General features: G+C 42.6%; 1 protein-coding gene across 1 annotated transcript in view; it reads left to right on the top strand.

Annotated features, from left to right (window-relative positions):
• The window catches only part of KPNA3 (karyopherin subunit alpha 3), a 96,634-nt gene continuing 70,265 nt past the window's right edge, over positions 661 to 27,029 (top strand). The window contains exon 1 of the mRNA XM_018056721.1: positions 661 to 1,715. Within this exon, the coding sequence (XP_017912210.1) occupies positions 1,647 to 1,715 (69 nt within the window). The 5' untranslated portion in view covers positions 661 to 1,646. The remainder of the gene's footprint in view (positions 1,716 to 27,029) is intronic.

A 27,029-nucleotide genomic window follows, 5' to 3' on the forward strand; every position in this document is an offset into this window, starting at 1 on the left:
AAAGCCTTTGACTGTGTGGATCACAATAAGCTGTGGAAAATTCTGAAAGAGATGGGAATACCAGACCACCTGACCTGCCTCTTGAGAAATCTGTATGCAGGTCAGGAAGCAACAGTTAGAACTGGACATGGAACAACAGACTGGTTCCAGATAGGAAAAGGAGTACATCAAGGCTGTATATTGTCACCCTGCTTATTTAACTTCTATGCAGAGTACCTTATGAGAAACGCTGGGCTGGAAGAAGCACAAGCTGGGATCAAGATTGCCGGGAGAAATATCAATAACCTCAGATATGCAGATGACACCACCCTTATGGCAGAAAGTGAAGAGGAACTAAAAGCCTCTTGATGAAAGTGAAAGAGGAGAGTGAAAAAGTTGGCTTAAAGCTCAACATTCAGAAAATGAAGATCATGGCATCTGGTCCCATCACTCATGGGAAATAGATGGGGAAACAGTGGAAACAGTGTCAGACTTTATTTTTGGGGGCTCCAAAATCACTGCAGATGGTGATTGCAGCCATGAAATTAAAAGACGCTTACTCCTTGGAAGGAAAGTTATGAGGTATTAGGGATACATAAATACAGGAACTGCCAGGGTGGAGGTTGCAGAACGGAGCCTGGGACGATGGTGAAAAAACAGACGCTAGAGCGCTAATCAGTTCAAGTATTTATTGGTTATTCATGAAGTGCCAGGCACTGTATTAACAGAGGGCTTCAGCAATAGACCCACCACTGTCGCTACTTTTACTGCGCTAATTCCAATGCGGCAAACCAGGTGACACACACACATAAACACACATATAACATACATATGTATGTGTCATGTGGAGATAAATGCTAATTATAAAACCAAAGCAGAGCAAGGGAACAGCAAGTGAAGGTGGGTGCTGTCTTAGGTGACCCCGGCCAAACAAGCAAAGAAGCAAAGCAGGAACCATGGATCCGTTTCTAATTTTCTTGGAAGCCTCCTTCGAAGTCCCGCCCCCCTCCCTCCCAATAGGCGCGAGAGCGGTCTCCTGGGAAGCTCCTCCCACAGTCCCGCCCAGAGGCGGTCTTGGGGGCGGAGCCCCGCGCCCAGGCTCTCCGAGCGCCCCGCGCAGAAAGCCGCGCGCTTAGGGTTCCCGGCATTCTCTGGGTGCTTTGCAGGCTGAGAAAATTACCCCCGCCGAAGAATGGCATGCTGGGAACTGTAGTTTCCGGCCGCAGCCCGGGTATGAACGGGCAGTAAAAAGCCGCCAAGTCTGGCTCCATTCCTGGCACAGGACTGGAAGCTCCGAAGGGTTGTAGGAAGGGCTGTCTGGAGGGTGAGAGAGTCGGGGGCGGGGGGGTCACTCCGAGAACCGTCAGGCACGTCCAGCCGGCTGAGCATCCAGGCCGGAGGCCGTCACGTGACTCCAGCCCCCTCCGGCTCCCGCGGCTCTCTTCAGCGCTGTTCCCGCCCCGCCCCGCCCCTCGCGTCCATCGGCCCGAGCTTCCCCTGGCGCTGCTGCCACCTCGCGCTCGGAGGCGTCACGGAACGTGCTCGCCTCTCCCCCTCCCCCGCCCTTCCCCTCTCCCGCCCTCCCCCACCTACCCCTCCCTCGCCAAGACTCGCCGCCGCCGCCGCCGCAGCCGCAGGAGTAGCCGCCGCCAGAGCCGCGCGCAGCCATGGCCGAGAACCCCGGCTTGGAGAACCACCGCATCAAGAGCTTCAAGAATAAGGGCCGAGATGTGGAGGTGAGTGTGCTTCCGCGGCGGGGGCCCGCCCGGCTCGCCCGCCCGGTCGCGCCGGCCCTGAGGCGGCGAGGAGGGGCGGGGGGCCGGCGCGACCGGGCTGGTTCTCGCCGGCCCGCGATGGGTCGGAGTTGGCCGCCGCCTCGCGTCCCTGCGGCCGGGCGGCGGGAGGCGGGTGGCGGTCCGGGCTGCAGCCGCCACCGGCGGCTGCCCGGTGCGGAGACCGGGAAATGCCGGGGTTTTCGGCCCCGTCACGCGGGCGCGGCCTGCTGTCGGCGAGGAAGAGGTGTGGAGCTGAGGCGGGGTCCGCGGGCCGGGGCCTCGCGCGCCGGGGATGCTGCGGCCGCGGTCTTTCGACCGCCGCGCTGAGGGGGCGGCGCGGCTCTCGCCCGGCTCGCGGTGCAGCCTCCCGCCCGGCACGGCCCCCTCAGCGCCTCCCGCGCTGCCGCACATGGAGCCTCGGCTCCGCCGGTCCCCGCGCCTACCTTCGGCGAGCCGGGCCCAGGCGGGCGGTGGCGGCCCGCAGAGGGGGGTGGGGACCAGCTGGGTAACCGACTTGTTTGAGGGTGGCGGATGGGGGAGGGTAGGATGCGCCAGGACCATTTTCTTATAACCCGGTGCGGTTCCCCGGAGCAGTCGTGCTGAGCTTCTCCCAGCTTGTACTCTCGTTAACCGCTGGCATTTGGAGCAAGCCGAAGGTGGACAATAGTTTCCCGTCTATTGTGTGGAGGGCTTTGGAAGAGACGTTGTTCCGACCTCCGCTCCCAGGACCTGTTTTCTTAGCCTTTTCTTGTAGCGGAGGGGGTGTGCATAGAAGGATCATTCCTTTGACACGTTGTACTGAAATAAAGAGGCTTGGAGGGCCTCTTGCTGTAAGCTGGTAGAATGTCCAAGTGGTTGCAAAACTGTAAACATTCATCGCGGTCACTCAGTTCGTTGCTACTCAGCATGTTGCCATTGTCTCAGTAAGGTGACATTAGCAGGTACTGTTTGCAAACTCGGCTTCTGCAGGCAGCGCTAGAGGTCTCTCTGCAGCTACCGAACGCCGTGTAGTGTGGTGCAGAAACTTCCCTGGGACTCTGACCTCTGGATTTGCTAGGGGGAAGGTGTTTCAGGTCCACAGCCTCCTTTTCTAATACCAGGTGACATAATTTGCAGTTTTGTCATTCTTGCTCGGAGGCCAGTGTGACTTAAGAAAGTGTGCATTTTGTCCTGTCTTAAAGAGAGAAGGTGGTGGTGGTGGGGATATGCCATTCAACGTTCTGTTTTCTAGAAAAACAGAAAACTCAGGCTATTTTTCGGAGCTGCCAAATTAAATACTAATTAGGAAATACCGTGGAATTCCCATTTGACTGAGACAAATTAAGGTCATCTATGTCTGTCGTGGTCATGGTTAAGCTTCTTTTATGAGAAATACTTTTAAGTAAAAGTGAAACTTAGGAATAGCAACAAGAAATTTGGGGACTGCCTCTGATTTTTGGTCCACTTGATGATAGAAGTTAATTTTGAACTTTTCCCATCAGTATTTGTTCTTGAAGCTTACACCAGTTATAAAGCAAAGCTTAATGTAGTTTGAAACATTCTGGTATTGTTTGTATCGAAGTAATTAACAATCTTTCTGCTTCTGGGTGTTGGTACAGGTTTTTGTCTTTTTTTTTTTTTTTTTTTTTGCCTCTGTTGTGTTCTGGGAACTCAGTGATAACCTAGAAAGGACTCCTGCACATCATAGGCACACGTAAATGCCTGCTGATGATCAGACGGTAACCAATAACTTCTAGATGCATGAAAAAGATGCCTGGTTGCTAACTAAGCCTTCCAGCCTGAAAGTATTGATCACAGCATTACGATTCCCAGGATACAGGAAGGAATCTAAGGCATGAAGTAGCAGACATTGAAATGGTAGTTCCACATGGCAGGCACTTTACTAAGAGCTTCATTGATAACCGCTTTTAGTTCTTAGGACAACTTTGTGAGCAAGGTGTAGCATTATCCCCACTTTACAGAAGGAAAGTACTTAAGATGACGAAGCTCAGGACTGCTTGTACAGGCTGCACAAGGTCATGGAGTGGGTATGAGCATTCACTCATTGTCTGTTGGGTATATAAGGTTGCTCAGTCTGTACCTGGAGGAGTTTACTTTTATAGTTCAGTAGGAGTGTAGGAAAGTAAACTGATCACTACAGTGCAGTGACATCAATAAGTGTATGCTGAGAACGCATGAGGAGATCCTGACTTGGAGCTGAGCAGTCAAGGGAGATGTTCTGGTTGATTCCTAGTGGATGAATGGGAGTGAGTAGATCCTGAAGGATGCAAGGAAGTTGGGAGAGGGAGAGGGCAAGGAAGGGGCATTTCAGACGTGAGGGAGCAGTAACCAAAGAGTCCTGAGAATGTAGGGCTCTTCAGTTACCACTGTAGCTGGACTGCTAAGAGAGAGGGATGCTAGAAATGTGACTAAAGGGTGAACTGGGGTCAGATCTGCTCAAGTGCCTTTATTGTGGAATTTGGTATAACTGACACTAGACACCTTATCTAGTTTAGTCTTATCCTTTTTAGAAACTATTATACTAGAAACTTAGGTTGCAACTTAGCTCTGTGACTAAATAGTAGTGATTATCAGTCTGTTAAAAAAACAGTGAAATATACTTTGCTGAGCTATCAATCATTCCTGTCTTTTCTCCTACAGAATAGATAAAAGATAAAAACATTACAGATTATATAGCCAGCCAATACACAAGATGCTAGGTGTAAGAATAAAACACATAGTTTCTAAAAAAAAAAAAAAGTGTGGAGTTATGCCAGGGAATTGTGACTAGGGGAAGAATGCAGTTTCATAGTCATTCAGTTGGAAATGGCTTCATAAACGAAAGGTTGGCGAATTTCTTAGAACGGATGTACTAAACTTGCACTGGGCACACAGGAATTTCGTGAATAAAGATCTGGGTGAAAAAGAAGAGAAGTTATATGAAGGAGGGAAGAGATGGGCTTTAAGGTTGCCTGTGGTGGTTTGAGAATATTTTTGTGGCAAAAAGTTGTTGATAAGAAACTTCTTGATAAAGAGATATGAAGAAATTTATTTCAGAGTAGGGTTAGGAGGTGTAACATGATAACAGCGATGGAAAAAGGTGACTGGGCAGAGATAACTAGAATAAATTTTGAAGTAAAGGTACTGTTACCCATATGTAAGGAGGAATTTGCCAAAAAATTAAGACTGGGGCTGGTCCTAATGTAGAATGAGGATTTGAACCTCCTCCCCTTCCTTTCTCTTCTTTGTAAAACTCAGTGGAGAGAAAGGAGATAAAGGTTATCCTGAGCTTTATAGATGGAAGTCGGGGAGGGAATAATTATCATGGTCAGCAGTTTAAGGCTTGGGTGGGGGAATGGATTTGGTATCTAAAACAAGGAAATACATAATGAATTCCAGTTAGTGAATACTTATAAATCACACTTGCAGGTAATTGCCACCTGGGTCAAACGTTCACTTCAAGGATGTGATATTTTAATCTGTGACAGAAACGAATGATTATTTAAAAATTCTTAACGTTTATTGAATGCTTACAGTGTACCTGTTCAGTTCAGTTCAGTTACTCAGTCGTGTCCGACTCTGCGACCCCATGAATCACAGCACGCCAGGCCTGCCTGTCTGACAACAACTCCCGGAGTTCACTCAGACTCACGTCCATCAAGTCGGTGATGCCATCCAGCCATCTCATCCTCTGTCGTCCCCTTCTCCTCCTGTCCCCAATCCCTCCCATCATCAGGTTCTTTTCCAATGAGTCAACTCTTCTCATGAGGTGGCCAAAGTACTGGAGTTTCAGCATCATTCCTTCCAGTGAACACCCAGGACTGATCTCCATTAGGATGGACTGGTTGGACCTCCTTGCAGTCCAAGGGACTCTCAAGAGTCTTCTCCAACACCATAGTTCAAAAGTATCAATTCTTTGGCATTCAGCTTTCTTCACAGTCCAACTCTCACATCCATACATGACCACTGGAAAAACCATAGCCTTGGCTAGACGGATCTTTGTTGGCAAAGTAATGTCTCTGCTTTTTAATATGCTATCTAGGTTGGTCGTGACTTTCCTTCCAAGGACTACCTGTACCAAGTATCAATTGTTTATATGCATTATTTAGTCTTATGAAGTATGTATGTATTACTATCCAAGGAAGCTTGAGGCTTAACAGTTCTTAAGTAGTTAGCCCCAGGGCCTCAGAAGGTTTAAGTGACAGTGTGTGTGCAACTCTTTGTGACCTCGTGGACTGTAGCCCACCAGGCTACTCTGTCCATGGGATTTTCCAGGCAGGAATACTGGAGTGGATTGCCATTTTCTTCTCCAGGGGATCTTCCCAATGCAGGGACCACTGTGCTTTAGGCAGAACCTAAACTTACAATGAAGCTGCGTGACACTAAAGCCAAAACTTGCTTACTGTGCTGCACTGTCTCTTCACTGAGTAGAACCTAAGACTTGACTTATATGATGCACATCTGAAGGTTAATAAATGGGGGAAATAATTAGGAAATCTTAACTATATCAGAGAAATCCCTGTTCTTCCCAACCCAGGGATCAAACCCAGGCCTCCCCCATTGCAGGCGGAGTCTTTACCAGCTCCGGCTTTACCAGAGCCACAAGGGAAGCCCGGGAATATTGGAGTGGGTAGCCTATCCCTTTTCCAGGGGATCTTCCTGACCCAGGAATCAAACCGGGTTCTCCTGCATTGCAGGCAGATTCTTTACCAGCTGAGCTATCAGGGAAGCCCTTTTCATTATTTTAAAATCTTGCTAATAAATTGTTTTGACATTCAATTTATCACTTTGATTTATTTACCTTTTATTTTTTTTTTAACTCTTGTAAAAGTTTGGCTATAGTAAGAAGCCAGTTAGTTGGTTTCACTGAAAAATAGTAACTCATATTCTTGGCCTTACCACTTAAACTTTAGACTTCTGTTTCTTTTGTTTATTTTAAAATTATTTTTTAATTGGCGGATAATCGCTCTAAAATGTTGTATTGGTTTCTGCCATACATCACCATGAGTCAGCCATAGGCATACATGCGTCCCTTCCCTCTTGAGCCTCCCTCCCACCCCATCCCATCCTCTGAGTTGTCATAGAGCAGCAGGTTTGAGCTCCCTGCATCGTGTGGCAGATCCCTCCCTGCTGTCTGTTTTACGTCTCGTGATGTATATATTTCAGTGCTGCTGTTTGTTTGTCCCCCCTCTCCTTCGCACGCTGGGTCCGCAAGTCTGTCTCTGTGTCTGCGGCTCCGTTGCTGCCCTGCAGATAGGTTCATCAGGACCATCTTTCTAGATTCCACACACATGTATACTTGATATTTGTTTTTCTGTTTCTGATTTCACTCTGCAAAATAAGCTGTGGGTTCAGCCTCCTCGATAGAATTTACTCAGATGTGTTCCTTTTTGTGGCTGAGTGATAGTCCATTGTATATATGCACCGTAGCTGCTTTGTCTGTTCATTGGTTGATGGACATCTGTCTAGGCTGCTTCCATGTCCTAGCTATTGTAAATAGTACTGCAGTGGACATTGGGGTACATGTGTCTTTTCCATTTATGGTTTCCTCGGGGAATATGCCAGTAGTGGGATTGTTAGGTCTTATGGTAGTTTCATTCCTAGTTTTGTTTTTTTTTTTTTCAGGAATCCCCATACTGTTCTCTATAGTGGCTGTATCAATTTACATTCCCACCAACAGTGCAAGAGGGTTCCCTTTTCTCCACACCCTCTCCAGCATTTATTGTTTGTAGATTTTTTGATGATGGCCGTTCTGACTGGTGTGAGGTGATACCTCATCATAGTTTTGATTTATATTTCTTTAATAATGAGTGCTGTCGAGCATCTTTTCATGTGTTTATTAGCCATCTGTATGTCTTCTTTGGAGAAATGTCTGTTTCAGTCTTGTACCCACTTTTTAATTGGGTTGTTTGTTTTTCTGGTATTGAGCTGCATAAGCTGCTTATACCTTTTGGAAATTAATCCTTTGTTAGCTGTTTCATTTGCTGTTATTTTCTCCCATTCTGAGGGTTGTCTGTTCACCTTGTTTAGTTCCCTTGCTGTGCAAAAGCTTTTAAGTTTGATTAGGTCCTATTTGTTTATTTTGGTTTTTATTTCCATTATTCTAGGAGGTGGGTTATACAGAATCTTGCTGTGATTTATATCAAGGAGTGTACTGCATATATTTCCTTTAAGAGTTTGATAGTTTATTTTTTAATCGGAGGATAATTGCTTTACAATGTTATGTTGGTTTCTGGCACACAACAGTGTTAATCAGCTATAAATATACATATATCCTTTCCTTCTTGAACCTCCTTCCTTGGCTTCAGTTTTTAATACTAGGGCTAAATAAATATTGTCTTATCCTCAAATTTAACTAGCACTACTAAACTTGTTTCTTTCTTTGAAACCTCTATTGGCAAGAGGTATACCTAACTGTTCAAGCTTAAAATCCTTATCCTAGGCTTTGATTCCCATCTTCCTTGCCTTCACTGTCGGTTAGTCGTCCGACGAGCCCTCACGTTTCTGCCTGTTATCAGTCTTAACACTCCGCCCTAGCGTTGGCCCCTGTTGCAGTCACCTGCGCAGCTCTGGCGGTGCCCCAGGTTCCCCTGGTCTTTCCTCCCCAGTGTAGCTTACGGGTTGACCTTTCTGAAGTCTTCCTGTAGCACTTTTCTGGCAATTCATCCCGTTGCATTCAGGATAAAATAAAAAATCCTTAGTATGCTGCACTTAATTTTACAAAAAATTCTGCCTTTTCTACCTTACCTACCACTTCTTATAATTCCTGTACATTTTGTGCACGTGTATACATTCCTGTATACTTGCTTTTGCTGTCTGTTTGGGGGGCTCACTCTGACAGACTCTTTCTTCACTCAGTCTCCTCCACGTATCTGTGAGACACCAACATTGCAGTTCCTCCAGATAGCATTATAGTTCAAAAAAACCCTTCAGCAGTTCTCCACAGGGCCTTTCTTGACCTGTCTACTTTTTTCCTTCCCTCTAATGCTTTTCTCTGAGTTTTCCTTTACCTCTTTGGTATAGATTGCTGTGACATACAACAAATTCTCTTGTGTGTATAACAGCCTGCCAAGAAGCCCACTGAGTCTAGGGACCTTGGGTTATTACTGGTCAATTTATTTAATAAGCACTCTTTAAGAGAGATTAGATAATATAGTTGGGAGTGAAAGGTACAGTCTAAGATATTAATAATTTCTTTTATTATTGACTTTATGGCATTAATACTGTTGTCTGACCCTCCATTGACAGTCTGTTCTACTATAATGTATTTCTGTAACGTAAACTAGTTCATATTTGAATGTTAAAGAGGAATGGTGTTAGTTCATGCAAAATTCATGTAGGCTAATACTTGATTTTTACCAGCACATGAACAGTTTAGCCCTCCCAAATAACAGGAGTTGAACACAAGTAGTTGAAGTACAGAAACAGTTGAACATAGCAAGCCCAGGAGTATGCCTGTTGGCTCCCATGAAATGTGTGTTCTGTCTTAAAGGTGCTTATTGTTCTGTCTTGATGTATTTCCCGCTTTCTTCCTAATTTTGCAGAACATGAAGTTTTTCAGGACTCTATATGTCCTATAGCAGATACACTATAATTCTCTTTTCTTGAATTCACTCTCTGGACATATCATCTCTCCTGGTCCTTCTGCCTCATTGATTATTCTTTTCAGGTCATCTTTGCCAAGTCTTCTTTCTACCCATTGGGTATATGCATGTCTTGAGGTTCTGTCCATAACTTGCTTCTCTATGGACTTTTTCTTGTCCACATCAGAAGTTGCCTTAGTTTTAACCACCATTTCATTGTGGGGAGTTTAAATCTGATTTAATCATCCACTGGAAATTAATCATATGAGCATCACATCAGCTTCTTAAGCTCAAAGTGTTTAAAGGTTTTTTTTGTTTTTTTTTTGTTCTGTTTATGGCATCATCACTCTCACCGAAACCTGAACTTGAAATTTGAGAGCTTTCCTGGACTCCTTCCTCATCTTCCACGTTCAGTCAGATGCCAGTCATGTAGCTTGAATCGCTGCTGTCTCAGGATTTGGGCCCTGCCTCTCTATTCCCCTGCCTCCAGCCTACTTTCAGCCTTGTTACTTAGCACCTAGCAGTTTAAAAGTTGCCTGCAAAGTGGGGTTCTTGCTTCAGTTCATGAGGCTTTTCAGTGAGCCTGACACCTGATTATTTCTCCAGGTTCTGTTAGTTCCTCACCCCACCCACCACCCCCCAGCCCCACGCCTTTAAGCTCTGGCAGCACAGAGCTGCTTATGCACTTATGCGTAATCTGGACTCCTGCCCTCCCCTGCTTGCCATGCTATTTCTATTCTAAGGGCTATTCTGCTGACTGGAGTATCCTTTGCTGCCTCCTGTTGCCTGGCTAATTCCCACCCCTCCTAAATACTCATCTCTTCTGAGAGATCTTTCTGAATCTCCCTTCATCCTCCTGGGTTGTTAGCAACCTTTCTTCCCTCACTGTGCTTGGAAATTTTTTTTTTGTTTGTTTTTACTTTTTTAATGTTTTTATTATGTTTTATTTGTTTCACCTCTATGTACCTCCATTGCAGTGGTTGGAACAAAATAAACATTAAAATGTTTCCTGAATGAGGACATTCATTGTAATTTTCCTAAAGTATGTTTTCTTTTTTTTAACTGAAGTGTTCAGTCTTTTAGGGCGTTTTCAAAAATTGCTTCCCCACAAAAGCCCAAACTTATAATTTGATAGGTTAACTCTAATACTGTGACCACCTGATGTGAAGAATCGACTCACTGGAAAAGACCCTGATGCTGGGAAAGATTGAAGGAGGGAGGAGAAGGGGACGACAGAGGTTGAGATGGTTGGATGGCATTACTGACGCGATGGAAATGAGTTTGAGTAGGCTTCAGGAGTTGGTGATGGACAGGGAGGCCTGGTGTGTTGCAGTCCCTGGTGTCGCAAAGAGTCAGACATGACTGAGTGACTGATCTGATGTGAAAAAATATTGAGAGATTAAGACACATGCATAGTAGAATTTTCTTATACATCAGATATCATAACTTATAATTTATTACCAAAGACTTTGGCTACTTCTCTAAAAGATAATGCATTCTTAAATAAATACCACATCACCCTGACACAGTTAATCATTTCCTGATAATGGCTAATGTAATCCGCAGTTAAATTTCCCCAGTTGTCTAATTTTTTAAAAAAAACATTTGGTTGTTAGAACCATGATTACATAAGATCTGATCACATTTGGTTATGTCTCTTAAGTCTCGTTTAATCTAGAACAGGCATCTCCCACTGTGCTTTTCATACATAATACAAAATTTACAATTAATATATATACACATAAATATAATATTTATTGTTTATATATACATAATATAAAACTAACCAATTTAGTGTACTTTCTGTGGCATTAGGTGCATGTACATTGTTGTATAATCTTTCCCACTGTCCATCTCCAGGACTTTTCATCTTCCCCAACTGGAACTCTGTCTCCATTAAACAGTAACTAAAATTTCCCCTCTCTCCAGTCCCTGGCAACATCTCTTCTTTCTGTCTTTATGAATTTGACTGTTTTAGGAACCTCATATAAGTAGAATCGTATAACGTTTCTCCTTTTGTGACTAGTTTATTTCACTTAGCATAATGTCTTCAGCTTCATTCAGGTTGTAGCATGTGTCAAAATATCCTTCCTTTTTATGACTGATCAGTACTCCATTATATGGACATACTACATTTTGCAACATTTATCCACTGATGGATTCTTGGATTGCTTTTATCTTTCTGCTATTTTCCCCCACCATTAAAAAAAATGGTGTTAATTTGGTGAAGGAAGAAAATCAGATCCGTTTTCTTATATTAAGTCAAACCACGTGAAATTGCCACTTTTACAGTTTTAAGCTGCCAAGTATCATCAAATTCCTATGGTTCAGCTTATTAGGCTGTTATAATTACTGGCCACAGTGGGCCCCTCCCACAAGCTACATCTGTCCAGGAGCAACCTTAGTGAGGGCATTCAGCCAATCTTCAGTGGAGTGGTGGTCGTCAGGCAGTGAGTAAGGCACATATATTTAGGCTTAGAGAAGCTGTGAGACTAAATCAAGTTCACACAGTTAGTGGAGAAACTGGAACATGAACACAAAGTGTTTGGTTCCGTTATATCTGAACCATGGTATACATGTGTCTCTAGCTAGTCACATGTATCTAGCCGTGAAGATATCTCACGTCCAAGGTAAGAGAAACCCAAGTAACACGGTAGGTGTTGTGAGAGGGTATCAGAGAGCAGACACACTGAAACCATAATCACAGAAAACTAGTCAATCTGATCACATGGACCACAGCCTTGTCTAACTCAATGAAACTAAGCGATGCCATGTGGGGCCACCCAAGACGGGAGGGTCATGGTGGAGAGGTCTGACAGAATGTGGTCCACTGGAGAAGGGAATGGCAAACCACTTCAGTATTCTTGCCTCGAGAACCCCAGGAACAGTGTGAAAAGGCAAAATGATAGGATGCTGAAAGAGGAACTACCGAGGTCAGTAGGTGCCCAATATGCTACTGGAGATAAGTGGAGAAATAACTCCAGAAAGAATGTAAGGATGGAGCCAAAGCAAAAACAATACCCAGCTGTGGATGTGACCGGTGATAGAAGCAAGGTCCGATGCTGTAAAGAGCAATATTGCATAGGAACCTGGAATGTCAGGTCCATGAATCAAGGCAAATTGGAAGTGGTCAAATAGGAGATGGCAAGAGTGAACGTCGACATTCTCGGAATCAGCGAACTAAAATGGACTGGAATGGGTGAATTTAACTTAGATGACCATTACATCTACTACTGTGGGCAGGAATCCCTTAGAAGAAATGGAGTAGCCATCATAGTCAACAAAAGAGTCCAAAATGCAGTGCTTGGATGCAATATCAAAAACGACAGAATGATCTCTGTTCGTTTCCAAGGCAAACCATTCAATATCACGGTAATCCAAGTCTATGCCCCAACCAGTAATGCTGAAGAAGCTGAAGTTAAACGGTTCTATGAAGACCTAGAAGACCTTTTAAAACTAACACCCAAAAAAGATGTCCTTTTCATTATAGGGGACTGGAATGCAAAAGTAGAAAGTCAAGAAACACCTGGAGTAACAGGCAAATTTGGCTTTGGAATACAGAATGAAGCAGGGCAAAGGCTAATAGAGTTTTGCCAAGAAAATGCACTGGTCATAGCAAACACCTTCTTCCAACAACACAAGAGAAGACTCTACACATGGACATCACCAGATGGTCAACACCAAAATCAGATTGATTATATTCTTGCAGCCAAAGATGGAGAAGCTCTATACAGTTAGCAAAAACAAGACTGGGAGCTGACTGTGACTCAGATCATGAACTTCTTATTGCCTAATTCAGACTTAAATTGAAGAAAGTAGGGAAAACCACTAGCCCATTCAGGTATGACCTAAATCAAATCCCTTATGATTATACACTGGAAGTGAGAAATAGATTTAAGGGACTAGATCTGATAGATAGAGTGCCTGATGAACTATGGACTGAGGTTCATGACATTGTACAGGAGACAGGGATCAAGACCATCCCCATGGAAAAGAAATGGAAGAAAGCAAAATGGCTGTCTGGGGAGGCCTTACAAATAGCTGTGAAAAGAAGAGAAGTGGAAAGCAAAGGAGAAAAGGAAAGATATAAGCATCTGAATGCAGAGTTCCAAAGAATAGCAAGGGGAGATAAGAAAGCCTTCCTCAGCGATCAGTGCAAAGAAATAGAGGAAAACAACAGAATGGGAAAGACTAGAGATCTCGTCAAGAAAATTAAGAGATACCAAGGGAACATTTCATGCAAAGATGGGCTCGATAAAAAGGACAGAAATGGTCTGGACCTAACAGAAGCAGAAGATATTAAGAAGAGGTGGCAAGAATACACAGAAGAACTGTACAAAAAAGATCTTCAAGACCAAGATAATCACGATGGTGTGATCATCACATAGAGCCAGACATCCTGGAATGTGAAGTCAAGTGGGCCTTAGGAAGCATCACTATGAACAAAGCTAGTGGAGGTGATGGAATTCCAGTGGAGCTATTTCAAATCCTGGAAGATGATGCTGTCAAAGTGCTGCACTCAAAATGCCAGCAAATTTGGACAACTCAGCAGTGGCCACAGGACTGGAAAAGGTCAGTTTTCATTCCAATCCCAAAGAAAGGCAAGCCAAAGAATGCTCAAACTACTGCACAGTTGCACTCATCTCACACGCTAGTATAGTAATGCTCAAAATTCTCCAAGCCAGGCTTCAGCAATACGTGAACTGTGAACTCCCTGATGTTCAAGCTGGTTTTAGAAAAGGCAGAGGAACCAGAGATCAAATTGCCAACATCCACTGGATCATTGAAAAAGCAAGAGAGTTCCAGAAAACCATCTATTTCTGCTTTATTGACTATGCCAAAACCTTTGACTGTGTGGATCACAATGAACTGTGGAAAATTCTGAAAGAGATGGGAATACCAGACCGCCTGACCTGCCTCTTGAGAAATCTGTATGCAGGTCAGGAAGCAACAGTTAGAACTGGACATGGAACAACAGACTGGTTCCAAATAGGAAAAGGAGTACATCAAGGCTGTATTTTGTCACCCTGCTTATTTAACTTCTGTGCAGAGTACATTATGAGAAACGCTGGGCTGGATGAAGCACAAGCTGGAATCAAGATTGCCGGGAGAAATATCAATAGCCTCAGATATGCAGATGACATCACCCTTATGGCAGAAAGTGAAGAGGAGCTAAAAAGCCTCTTGATGAAAGTGAAAGAGGAGAGTGAAAAAGTTGGCTTAGAGCTCAACATTCAGAAAATGAAGATCATGGCATCTGGTCCCGTCACTTCATGGCAAATAGATGGAAACAGTGGAAACAGTGTCAGACTTTATTTTGGGGGCTCCAAAATCACTACAGATGGTAATTGGAGCCATGAAATTAAAAGACGCTTACTCCCTGGAAGAAAAGTTATGACCAACCTAGATAGCATATTCAAAAGCAGAGACGTTACTTTGCCAACCAAGGTCCATCTAGTCAAGGCTATGGTTTTTCCATTGGTCATGTACGGATGTGAGAGTTGGACTGTGAAGAAAGCTGAGTGCTGAAGAATTGACGATTTTGAACTGTGGTGTTGGAGAAGACTCTTGAGAGTCCCTTGGACTGCAAGGAGATCCAACCAGTCCATTCTAAAGGAGATCAGTCCTGGGTGTTCTTTGGAAGGAATGATGCTAAAGCTGAAACTCCAGTACTTTGGCCACCTCAAGGGAAGAGTTGATTCATTGGAAAAGACTCATGCTGGGAGGGACTGTGGGCAGGAGGAAAAGGGGATGACAGAGGATGAGATGGCTGGATGGTATCACTGACTCGATGGACGTGAGTCTGAGTGAACTCCGGGAGTTGGTGATGGACAGGGAGGCCTGGCGTGCTGCGATTCATGGGGTCGCAAAGAGTCGGGCACGACTGAGCGACTGAACTGAACTGAACTACTGAATATGTCTTTCTTTGTGGTGTTGATTAACTTGTTTTTCCTATTTCTTACTACCCTCTGAGTTTTCTGGAAACTAGAGGTTAGTTTTAAAGGCTTAAATATCTTTAAGCATTCTTGATTTTAAAAACCTCGTCCGTTGGTGTGCTGTGTAATCTGTCCCAATCGTGATGTTAGACTGATCAGGTGGTTCGGATGATAATGAGTAGTTTCATGTTTTTATGTCAGAGTTACCATATTTGGCGAGAGGAATTTTAGTTTTTGGGTGAAATATGATAAAGACTTGATTGTCATTTGAAGTGAAAACGTCTCCTGACTTTTTGGGTAGTAAAGGAGTTAGAAAATGCATCTAGAAAATCTCACTTCAAGGTCAGTGATATTCTTTTTCCATGACTGACAGCACTCCTACATTCACTTTTTTTTTCTTCTTAATATAAGGTTTGGCTGTATTCTCATTTCCAAGTCTCTGTTCCTTTGCTTTGAAAGTAAAACAGTATTAAATAGTTAAGGAAGATGTAGCTATCTTTTGCGGTAGTTTTGCCATGAAGAAAAAAATTGTCACAGCTTAGGATACCAACATAAACAATTAAAACATGGTAGAATTAGGACTTTCCTGGCGGTAAGATTCAAGAGTTTCCAATGAAGGGGGCATGGGTTCAATTCCTGGTCGGGAAACAAATATCCCTGTGCCACTCAGTACAGCCAAAAAAACACTTTTTTAAGGAGAAAAAAAAGAAAAAAATCTCATAACTCCCAAAACTCAACAGTTAAGAATGACTAATTCCAAGTAAATATAGTCATGATTCTGCTGCTGCTGGTAAGTTGCTTCAGTTGTGTCCGACTCTGTGCCACCCCATAGACGGCAGCCCACCAGACTCCGCTGTCCCTGGGATTCTCCAGGCAAGAACACTGGAGTGGGTTGCCATTTCCTTCTCCAATGCATGAAAGTGAAGAGTGAAAGTGGAGTCGCTCAGTCGTAAATCATGACTATTTATTTGGAAATAGTCATTCTGAACTGTTGAGTTTTGGGGGTTATGGGTTTTTTTGTTTTTTGTTTTTTCCTTAAAAAAGTCTTTTTTTGGCTGTACTGAGTGGCACAGGGATGTTTGTTTCCCGACCAGGAATTGAACCTGTGCCCCCTTCATTGGAAACTCTTGAATCTTACCGCCAGGAAAGTCCCAATTCTGTTTCTTTACATGCCAGATTTTTTTTTTTTTTTTAAATACTGGTGTTTCTAAAAATCTTCTATGCATGAACTTCTAGGGGAGTTCAGTTTGGTAGGAGAGACTGACATCTAAGTATATACTTAGTGTGCAGTATAAGTTCTGTGATATACGTACAAAATTTGCAAAGTTCTGTGAGAGCATGGAGAAAGGGAATGACTCTATCTGGGGAAATTGAGTAAGGTTACACAGAAGGTCACTCTTGAGCTGGGTCTTGGAGGCGGAATTTGCCAAGACACAAAGAAAAATAACATGCATAACAGTGATTACACCATAAAGTGTTAAAAGCATGGTGCGCTCAAGCACTGGTTGGTTTGGTGATCTTACATCTATTCCCCCTTCTTCTGGAAACAGCATTCTGATTTCACCTTTGAAGCTACTCTTGTTTCATTGGATACCTCTAGGTGGAAGTTTTAATTGAAAGCTCCTGCTTCCTTTGGTTAATTAAAGTGTTTCACTCTTTTTGGATAACATATAATTAGCCAATCACATGCTATCCCCTGGCCTGTAAATCTGGTACTGGAACCTGAGTGATTCATCCTCGCGGAAGTATTGTGAAGAAATCTTCCATTAATTCCTGCCACCTAGATCTTTGGAGTTGCTTTAATCCTGATTTGTTCATAGATCTCATTCTTTAGCTTTTCCTTTGGTTCTTTGAATTTTTCTATCTTTTTCCAGTAACTTCTCTTCTGTCTTCTTGCTTCCCTTTTATATCTTAAATTAACTGAAGTGTTGTGTTTTTTTATTTTTCTATTGTTTGCAACATATCTGTAATTTAAGGTGATGATTGTCCTGGTTTGGTTAGGACTGAGGAAGTTCTTAGGATACAGAACTTTCAGCATTGAGACCAGGAAAGTCCTGGGCAAACCTTAACAGATTGGGTACTCTAACTGAAACAGTTTAGAAGGGATAATGAGTTTGGAAAATCAAACATTGTTCAGATGGAAATACTCAGTATGTAGCTGAAAATCACCTGTACAGAACTAGCTTGCTTCACTTATTTCAGTCAGCAGTTAATCTGAATTCTGAACTAAGTGTGAGGGATAAAACAATGAAAATATTGATAATGAATTATTGTTGAGCATTTACTATGTACAGGGGACTCTGCTTATAAGAATAATCGTAAATAACCCTCACAAAATTGCCATTATACAGATGAAGAAAATGAGTTAAGTCATTCATTTAAGAAGATACAACTAGGATGAGGCAGAGCTTGCATTCAGTTTTAGATTTCCTAATTGAAAATCCTGTGCCCCTTAATGACCATTCTCCCACTTTGCCTCAGGGTCCCTGCTCGAGGAAGACTAGTACGGAAACAGTGTAAAAGCAAACAAATGAAGTCACATGGAGAATACACTGGGCACAGGGGACGAGTGTAGGTGAGTCAGGAGAGGCTTCATGCAGATGGCTGCTTAAACTGAAGCTAGAAAAGTGTGTAGTTATTTGGTGGTAAATCTTGGGTGGTCCTGAAAGTAATAGACAGCAGCATATGCTCTGGGGAACTAAACTCGTTTAGTATTTCTTACAGGTGGAGTGATTAGAAAGCTGGAAAAGATAGGCTGGGGCCAGATTGTGAAAAAGGCTTCCCTGGTGACTCAGTGGCACAATCCGCCTGCCAGTGCCGAAGACCCAGGTTTATCCCTGGGTCGGGAAGATCCCCTGGAGAAGCAACCCACTCCAGGATTCTTGCCTGGGAAATTCCAGGGACAGGGGAGCTTGGTGGGCTACAGTCCACGGGCTCACAAGAGTTGGTTGTGACTTAGGGACTAACAACAGCAAGATTGTGAAAAGGCTTTATGGTGGGGAAAATTTTACATGGGAAGCGAGTTTTGTGCATTGAGAAGGATTGCTTTGTTTGTACCATAGGAGATGGATCGGTGAGAATGGGAAGAGAGCTTAGAAGGAATAGGTAGAAAACTCTCAGGGGTCTCAGAGACGGATTGTCTGACTGATAGCACTGGCATGGGTGGCAAAGGCAGGAAGTTGTCAGGACGGTTTTCCTTCTAGAAGAGAGGTTAGTAAACTTTTTCTGTGAAGGGCCATAATGGTTTTAAAAGCCTAAATACTTTGGGCTTTGAATGCCATAATGTTGATGTCACAAGTGTTCAACTCTGCCGTGAGCGTGAAAGCAGCCACAGATGATAGGGAAACAAAGCTTATTTAGCTCATAGGCCCTAGATTCTAGGACGATGTGGCAAAAATTTGGAAAATAATTCACACGATGTTTAAGGTAATGTATTAATAGATATGGGCTCATAGGGATAAGAAGAAAAGAGGACTGGAAGCAAAGAACCCCAGGAACCACATCATTTTAGAGTACTAGTGAAATTGCCACTGAAGAATGAGTCTGCAGGAGACTTCCGGCAGAGAGTGGCAGCAGAGCTTTAGGGGACAAGAGTCTCCTGAAGGAAGGATATCAGTGGCAGTATTAAACGCTGCAGAGGACAGGTATGATGAGGACCTGAAGTAAGCGGTTCATTGTCATTGGAGCCTAGTTATTAAGTGGAAAACTGAGAGTGGTGGAGGCTGGGAGCTAGATTATAGTAGGGTGAGAAGTGAGTTAGAGATGTAGTAGATAGAATCAGCCAGTAGAAACTCAGTTTAAGAAACTTGGTGCTCATGGGAAGGAGGGACCACCGGCCATCCTGAGGAGGCAGTGTGGGTAAAAGAATTATTTTAGTTGTTTCTCAGCTGTTGAGAAGTGTGGGATTGGCTCCTGTTTGTAGGCTACATGGAAGAAGCCAGAGCAAAAGAGATTTAAGGACCTAACTAGCTAGAAAAGGAATAAATGATTGAGTCTGGCATACTGGGGAGCCATTAGGTGCAGTAATAGATACATATTGTGCTTAGGTTTGGAAGGGCTCTCAGTTGGAAAGGACTTGGAGAACTAGAGCTAGAAGTGAGGATGGGCTGCAGTAGGGTGGAGCAGATTATGGCTGATGGCCTGTGTTTTCTTTGACAAAGTTACCTCCAGAGAATAGAGTCTAAGAGAGGTAATACTTGAGGTTAAAGATTTTGGGGGAGTGCAGACTACCTGGCAATGAAGGCCTAGCTGAGATAAGTACAGTCTTCCCTTGGTGTTGCAGGGAATTGGTTCTAGGAGCTCCCTGAGATACCCGAATCCGTGAATACTCAAGTCCCTTTGTAAAACGGCGAATGTAGTAAATGAGTACATTTGGCCCTTAGAATCCAGGCAGACCGATGGTACTATAGTGTATTTTGGTAACAGTTGTGAACAGTTTTCAGTTGATTGTGTCAGATTTAGCTACGAAAGCATCCTGAGTTATAGTTAGAATTGTTAGTTAAGCCAAATATAAAGTGTAGAAATCATACTCACTTGAATCATTAAAAAACTGAACTAACAAGATGCAGAAATTGAGTCTGAACCATTTCTCCCACAGATATGGAATCTGGGGGTGTAGAGAAATAAGGAATGTTGTTCACTCACCTAGCTGATAACCAGGTTTTCTGATTCCAGTACTTGGGTAACACAACATGCTTAAAAACAAAATCTGTATTTTAGAAAACGTAAAAGCATATACTAGTAGAGAAAATAGTTTATGGAACTATTAACCAGTGTAAAATAGTTAATAATTTTGGCCAGTCTTATTTCATTTATATTCTTACCCATTTTACCCTTCCCTGGAATATTTTGAAGCAAATTCCAGATATTCTGTTTTGTTTATCAGTATTTAACGTGATCATGAACTCCTTATTGCAAAATTCAGGCTTAAATTAAAGAAAGTAGGGAAAATCACTAGGCCATTCAGCTTTGACCTAAATCAAATCCCTTATGATTATACAGTAGAGGTGTTGAATAGATTCAAGGGATTAGATCTGTTAGAGTGCTTGAAGAACTATGGAAGTTGATAACATTGTACAGGAGGCAGTGACCAGAACCATCCCAAAGAAAAAGAAATGTAAGAAGCAAAGTGGTTGTCTGAGGAGGCCTTACAGTTAGCTGAGAATAGAAGAGAAGCTAAAGGCTAAGGAGAAAGGGATAGACCCATCTGAATGCAGAGTTCCCAGAGGATAGCAAGGTGAGATAAGAAAGCCTTCTTAAGTGAACAATGCAAAGAAATAGAGGAAAACAATAGAATGGGAAAGACTAGAGATCTCTTCAAGAAAATTGGAGCTACTAAAGGAACATTTCATGCAGAGATGGGCTCAATAAAGGCCGGAAATGACACGAACCTAACAGAAGCAGAAGAGATTAAGAAGAGGTGGCAAGAATACACAGAAGAACTGTACAAAAAGATCTTTATGACCCAGATAACCGCGATGGTGTGATGAGTCACCTAGAGCCAGACATCCTGGAATGTGAAGTCAAGTGGGCCTTAGGAAGCGTCACTACAAACAGAGCTAGTGGAGGTGATGAAATTCCCATTGAGCTTTTTCAAATCCTAAAAGATGATGCTGTGAAAGTGCTGCACTCAATATGCCAGCAAATTTGGGAAACTCAGCAGTGGCCACAGGACTGGAAAAGGTCAGTTTTCATTCCAATCCCAAAGAAAGGAAATGCCAAAGAATGCTCAAACTACCACACAATTGCACCCATCTCACAGGCTAGCAAAGTAATGCTCAAAATTCTCCGAGCCAGGCTTCAACAGTACATGAACCGTGAACTTCCAGATGTTCAAGCTGGGTTTAAAAAAGGCAGAGGAACCAGAGATCAATTCTCCCCTACCAGCTGGGTGTCCTAGAGTTCAACTAAATTCTAATGCCACCTACCTGGAGATAGCCTCAGATTCCATGGGCTTCCCTGGTGGCTCAGAGGGTAAAGAAACTGCCTGCAATGCAGGAGACCTGGGTTTGACCCCTGGGTTGGGAAGATCCTCTGGAGAATGGCTACCCACTCCAGTATGCTTGTCTGAAGAATTCCATGGACAGGGGAGCCTGGTGGGCTACAGTCCATGAAGTTGCAAAGAGTCTGGCACAACTGAGTAACTAACACTTCCACTTCACTTTCACTTCCAGTTTCCACAGGTCATTGATATAGTACAAGACTGCTCCCCACCCTTATCCCTGCCTATTTTCTAACCACCTGGCCACAAAACTTGTGTTGGAATACTTTGTCATACAGAACCCAGAAAACATTTTAGTTACTAGATTATTGGTTTCGTATGAAAAGATGTAACTCAGCAACAGCCAAAGTTAAGAGGTGCATTGGAAAGGTCTGGGGGAAAGGAGCAGACCTTCCATGGTCTCTCAGAGTACACGGGGCTCCAGCTCCCCATGTGTTCACCAGCCTGGAAGCTCTCCAGACCCTGGCTTTTTATGAGAACATGATTAAATCATGGACCATTGATGATGGTACTGGATCTCCAGCCCCTCCACCCTCCCTGGAGTTTGGGGGGTGGGGCTAAAAGTTCCAACCCTCCAATCATCGGTCTGGCATCCAGCCCTCAACCTTAGGTTACCTGCACCTCATTAATATAACTACAGACACCTTTACTGCTCTCTTCAGGCTTCAGCTGTGTCCAGCTCTTTGCGACACTATGGACTGTAGCCCTCCAGGCTCCTCTGTCCATGGGATTCTCCAGACAAGAACACTAGAGTGGGTTGCGGTGCCCTCCTCCAGGGGATCTTCTGACCCAGGGATCGAACCCCATCTCTTTTGTCTCCTGCACTGGCAAGCAGGTTCTTTACCAGTAGCGCCAGCTGGGAAGCCCACTTCATGCTCTCTTTACTTAGTAAATTCCAAGAGTTTTAGGAACGCTGTGTACCAGGAACAGTAGGTAAAGACCAACTATATATTTCATATTATAAATCACCATATCATAGTCAGATACATTATTATACTTAAAGAGCCCAGAATAATTATACTCAGTTAAAAACACACTTTTGATATGAAATTTCAAAGTAAAAATACTCAGTGTTATACCACAGATTTATAGACCAAAAGGAACCTTCTTGGTCAGTTGTTTGGGGTTGGGATGTGACATAGGAAATTAAGAATATTTTTAATAATTTTTTTTTCCTGTTTTCGACTAAAAAGAAAAGTAGAGGAATAATCCTCTCTGTTTCAAAATAGGTTGATAATAGCAGGTATTAAGTTTTAACTTCCAAAGATGGTATATAGATTATTATGGAATGAGGAAACTTTATGGAAAGAAAGCCTTTTTCATATTTTCAGTATTTTAATAGTGAATTTTTTTTAAATGAAAATGACTCCAATGCATCTATACATTATAAGAAAGATGTTGAAACACTTTGTGTCTCTGAAATAGCCTTTGATATATTCTGATTTATTATTCCTGGAATGCAAACACACACATACACACACACACACGTTTTCTTATTAAATATAGAAGCATTAAATCACCGAGAGTCAATTGGGACAGCAGTGAACTTGGGTTGTGGCCCTTTTCTTTGTCAGAATAGTGTATGCTTGCTCTTTGCATTCCCTACCTCAGAATCGCAGAGGTAAAGATTCAGTATTCCAAACGTCTTTGCAGTGTTTCCAGAGGATATTCAGGTTGACACTGTTGTCATTTTTCTTTAGTCAGGATAGCAGTAGAGAGACCGAGAGAGAAAGCTGAACAGAGTATGGAGGAAGGTGGCTGGACAGGCATTGAAATAATTAGGTTGCATAGTACATCTGTGAGTTCCTCTCAAAAATTCGGATGTGCAGGAAGAAAGTAGGTAGCCTGAAAAGGATGGTCATGTTGGCTAAGTGCTGGTCTGTACATGGACAGTACAGATGCATACGTAGATGATAAACAGCCTAGATGCTGGATGGTGCATGACGTGTGGAGCAGAGCATGGACTGTGCTATGCTGTACACAGACTGCGGTATCTTCTTGTAAATTTGTTAACTTGAATCTGGTTCTGTGAGTGTCATGTATATGTATATCTTAGTTTTGGAATAATGTATAATTAGGAATATTTATTGAGACCTTTTTTCTTTTTAAACTTTGCAAAAATAAATTTTTAATAATTAGAAACTGGTGTTTTAAACAAAAACATAAGAAGTAGAATATTTTGGGAATGGTGCTGTGTGACATTAATTTGTGTACTAATTTGTATTAGTAGTTAATTATTCACTTGTTAGTAAGTATATTCTGCTACTGCTACTGCTAAGTGGCTTCAGTCGTGTCCGACTCTGTGCAACCCCATAGATGGCAGCCCACGAGGCTCTCCTGTCCCTGGGATTCTCCAGGCAAGAACACTGGAGTGGGTTGCCATTTCCTTCTCCAGTGCGTGAAAGTGAAGTCGCTCAGTCTTAGCGACCCCATGGACTGCAGCCTAGCAGGCTCCTCCGTCCATGGGATTTTCCAGGCAAGAGTGCTGGAGTTGGGTGCCATTGCCTTCTCCGAAGTATATTTTACTTACTATTAAAAATTAAATACATTTTAAAGGAGAAGATGAAACATAAACCATGATTCTAAATATTAAGGCTCTCATACTATTTAATAATAAAATGCAAATTCATTCTTGTATGAGAATAAATTCTCATTGCCCAAAATCCTTTGGTATGAGTGACAATTTAAAATGCTTCCTCATCTCCACGTACAATTTAAAGTTACTGTTATGGTCTGTGGCTGGTAGCAGCAGTATTTTCAGTATTGTGCTGAATTCTGGAAACATTGTTTTTGATTGGAATAAAAGAGTTGATACTTGGATGTTAAGAGTTCTATAGTAAATGGGCATTTTCTTTTGTTTTCTAAGTTTTATGAATGTAGGGCTCATGCAAAGTAACATTTTTGTGTATCCTTTGAAACTTTGGGAAAGTGGGATAATTGAGTGTTGAGCTAAATTAATCACATTTTGGAATACAGAGGGAGAAAGTACCTGGACCATACACTGATTGTGGTGAAGTGCAAACAGCATTGTCAGTGAATATGACTCAACAAAAGTTCAAAGTTAATGTTAGTTATTCATAGTGAAATGACGTGAAAGTCACTCAGTCCTTGGAATTCTCCAGGCCAGAATACTGGAATGGGTAGCCTTTCCCTTCTCCAGGAGATAGTTATTCAAACTACCTTTTAAAAGAAGTTCTAAAAAAGATTGATATATTTATGGTTGTACTCAGGCTTTCTCTAGTTTTGGCAAGCAGGGCCTACTCTGCAGCTGCTGCTAGGGCTTCTGGTTGAGAGCCTCAGCTTTAGGGCACCGGCTCAGTCGTTAGGATGCACAGGCTTGGTTGCTTCTAGGCGTGTGGGATCTTCCTGGACCAGGGATCTAACCCGTGTCTCCTGCATTGGCAGGTGGATTCTTAACCGCGGGACCACCATGCAAGCCATACTCTTTTTTTTTTTTTTTGGTATTATAGAGTAGAGGGAAGTAAAACTGAATGAAACAAGTTCTCTGCCTTCAAGGGCAATTTAATATAAGAAATAAATACAGCTGTTGGTAACTGTAAGGTTGTGATTGCTTAATAAAAGTAAGGGTGGTTTGGGTACACAGGAGGGACAGGTGAACGCTGGCCTTAAAAGACTTGACAGAACTTCACAGTGGAGAGGACATGAATGTTTCCTGCTTTGCACAAGATGTGTAGGTTAGATATATGTTTAGCAGAAAGAGTTTTGTTTCATTAAGCTGATTTCTTGATGACAGTGTACGTGTGACCCTCCCTCTAGTTTGTTTCAGTGGCCCTGAGTGTCAGCATGGAGGTCTGTTCTATCAGTGTTTCTCATCTGCTCTGTTGTCCTAGGGGTGCCAGCTAGGGATCTGGGTGGTGGAGCCCTTGTGGGCTTGTCCCTTAATCTCAGTGCTTTGCAAATATGTTTTGTGTGTGTGTGTGTGCGCGCGCGGGGCTGTGCGTGCCGTAATATGAAGGAGGCTGGGAAGCACTGTTTTAGATTACTTACTATTCCTCTTCTGGTAAGAAGTTCTTTGGTGTATAGTTTTGTTTTTGTAAAAACAGCTGGAATAGTCACAATAAGAACACATTCTGGATAAATGGTATTAGGTACCAGTGCAGACAGAATCTTCTAGTAAACCAGATATTAGTTCCATGCAGTGATTAGGGCGCCTTACCAGGTTTTTAATTCTCAGCTTTGTATTTATGAACATGATGGCATTAAGTGAAGATTTGATGTTTGTGGTCACGGCTACACTTTAAATAAATGTGACCAAAATACAGTATCCCTCCATATGCTTTTCTTCTGGTAAACATAGTAGGTATTGGACCTATTGTGGAGAAAACTATACTCCTCTCAGCAGGACAGGTACTTCGGAGGAAGGGAAGTTGGGCAGATTTGGTTAGGGTAGGGACAGCCTTGAGAGGAAGTCCAGAGCTCTCTTCCAGTAAGAGGCAGAAAAGGGAGAAGGAAGCAGAAAGGAAAATTCTGAACTTACAACCTGGAAGAAAGCAGGCATCTGGAGACCCAGTTCTAGATGTTACACCCTAGTTGTGACTGGCTGGAGCTGTTGAATTCTAGGTAGAACTGTTCTGATTTTGGGGGCTAGTGTGACTTGAAATACACACCCCCCATATTAAAGAAGAGAAATTGGGGTCCCAACTTTCTTATCAGTGAAAGGGACTAAGATATGGTAGCAAAGGGATAGTTTTGGTGCTGCAGACTTTCAGAGTACAGTTACTTGTTGCTTGTTTGTTTTGTGTTAGTGAAGTAGAAGATACCTGGTGTCTGGAGGGTAGTTTAGGGATCTTGAGAAAGATTCGCCCCCTTCCCACTCTTCTTACTCAGTTCCTCTGCCTGGTAAACTTCAATAATGTGTCTTTGGCTATATAACAGTATTGGCTAGCTATTTAAAGAATAAGAAAAGATTAAAGAACAGACCATACCAGCACTCTTTTAAGCTGGAGTATTGTCTTTCGGTGGGATAAAATATGTATCAGAATTTACGGTTTCTGTGCAGCTAGGGAGCCAGCCTACATTCAGCCTAGAAGTTGTTCTTTTCCAGCATACATGTAAGGAGCTGTTAATGGCCTTTCACCATGAAGATAATCTTATGTGCTGGTATTTAAATTCTAAGTAGTTTGTTTTTAATTACTACTATAGAAAGATGAAATAGTTCCAATTTTGAGCACTCCCTCTAGACAGGAAAGAAACAGGGAAGTCCTTTTATTCCAAAATTGAAATGAGGAAATAAATCTATTACTGGCAATGTTCAGATACCAAAAATAATCTTAAATCTCCTAAGAAATTCAGTAATAGAGGTATTAGAGAAAGACTGTAAAATAAATAGTTTTAAATGAATGAATCATATAAGGAAGAATCAGAAGCATTAGGGAAAAAACCCAAGATACTACCAGAGTAGATCAGGCATACTTGAAAAGGACTTAATGTAGCTAGAAATGAAAGAGGAAAAAAAAATCAGTGACATTAGGTACTCAGTGGACAGAAGTGACAGGATTTAAAATTGGAAATGCTTATTACAACCTATAGAAAAGGGAAAGAGGACATAGATGACTGCTTAGTTAGTGATACAGACTGTGCCAGGTTCTTCTGTTAATGTTTATCTCATTTAATTCTCAGAACCACTTTTTCAAGTAGTTTTAATATTCCACTTTTAAAAGAATACTGTCGTTTACAGATAAGGTAAAAACAGTAAATGAAGCAAGATCAGTGAGGAAGATGATGAACTCTGTTCTGAATATGCTAAGGAATTTGT

Source organism: Capra hircus, chromosome 12 (assembly GCF_001704415.2).
Source record: "Capra hircus breed San Clemente chromosome 12, ASM170441v1, whole genome shotgun sequence".
Lineage (NCBI taxonomy): Eukaryota > Metazoa > Chordata > Mammalia > Artiodactyla > Bovidae > Capra > Capra hircus.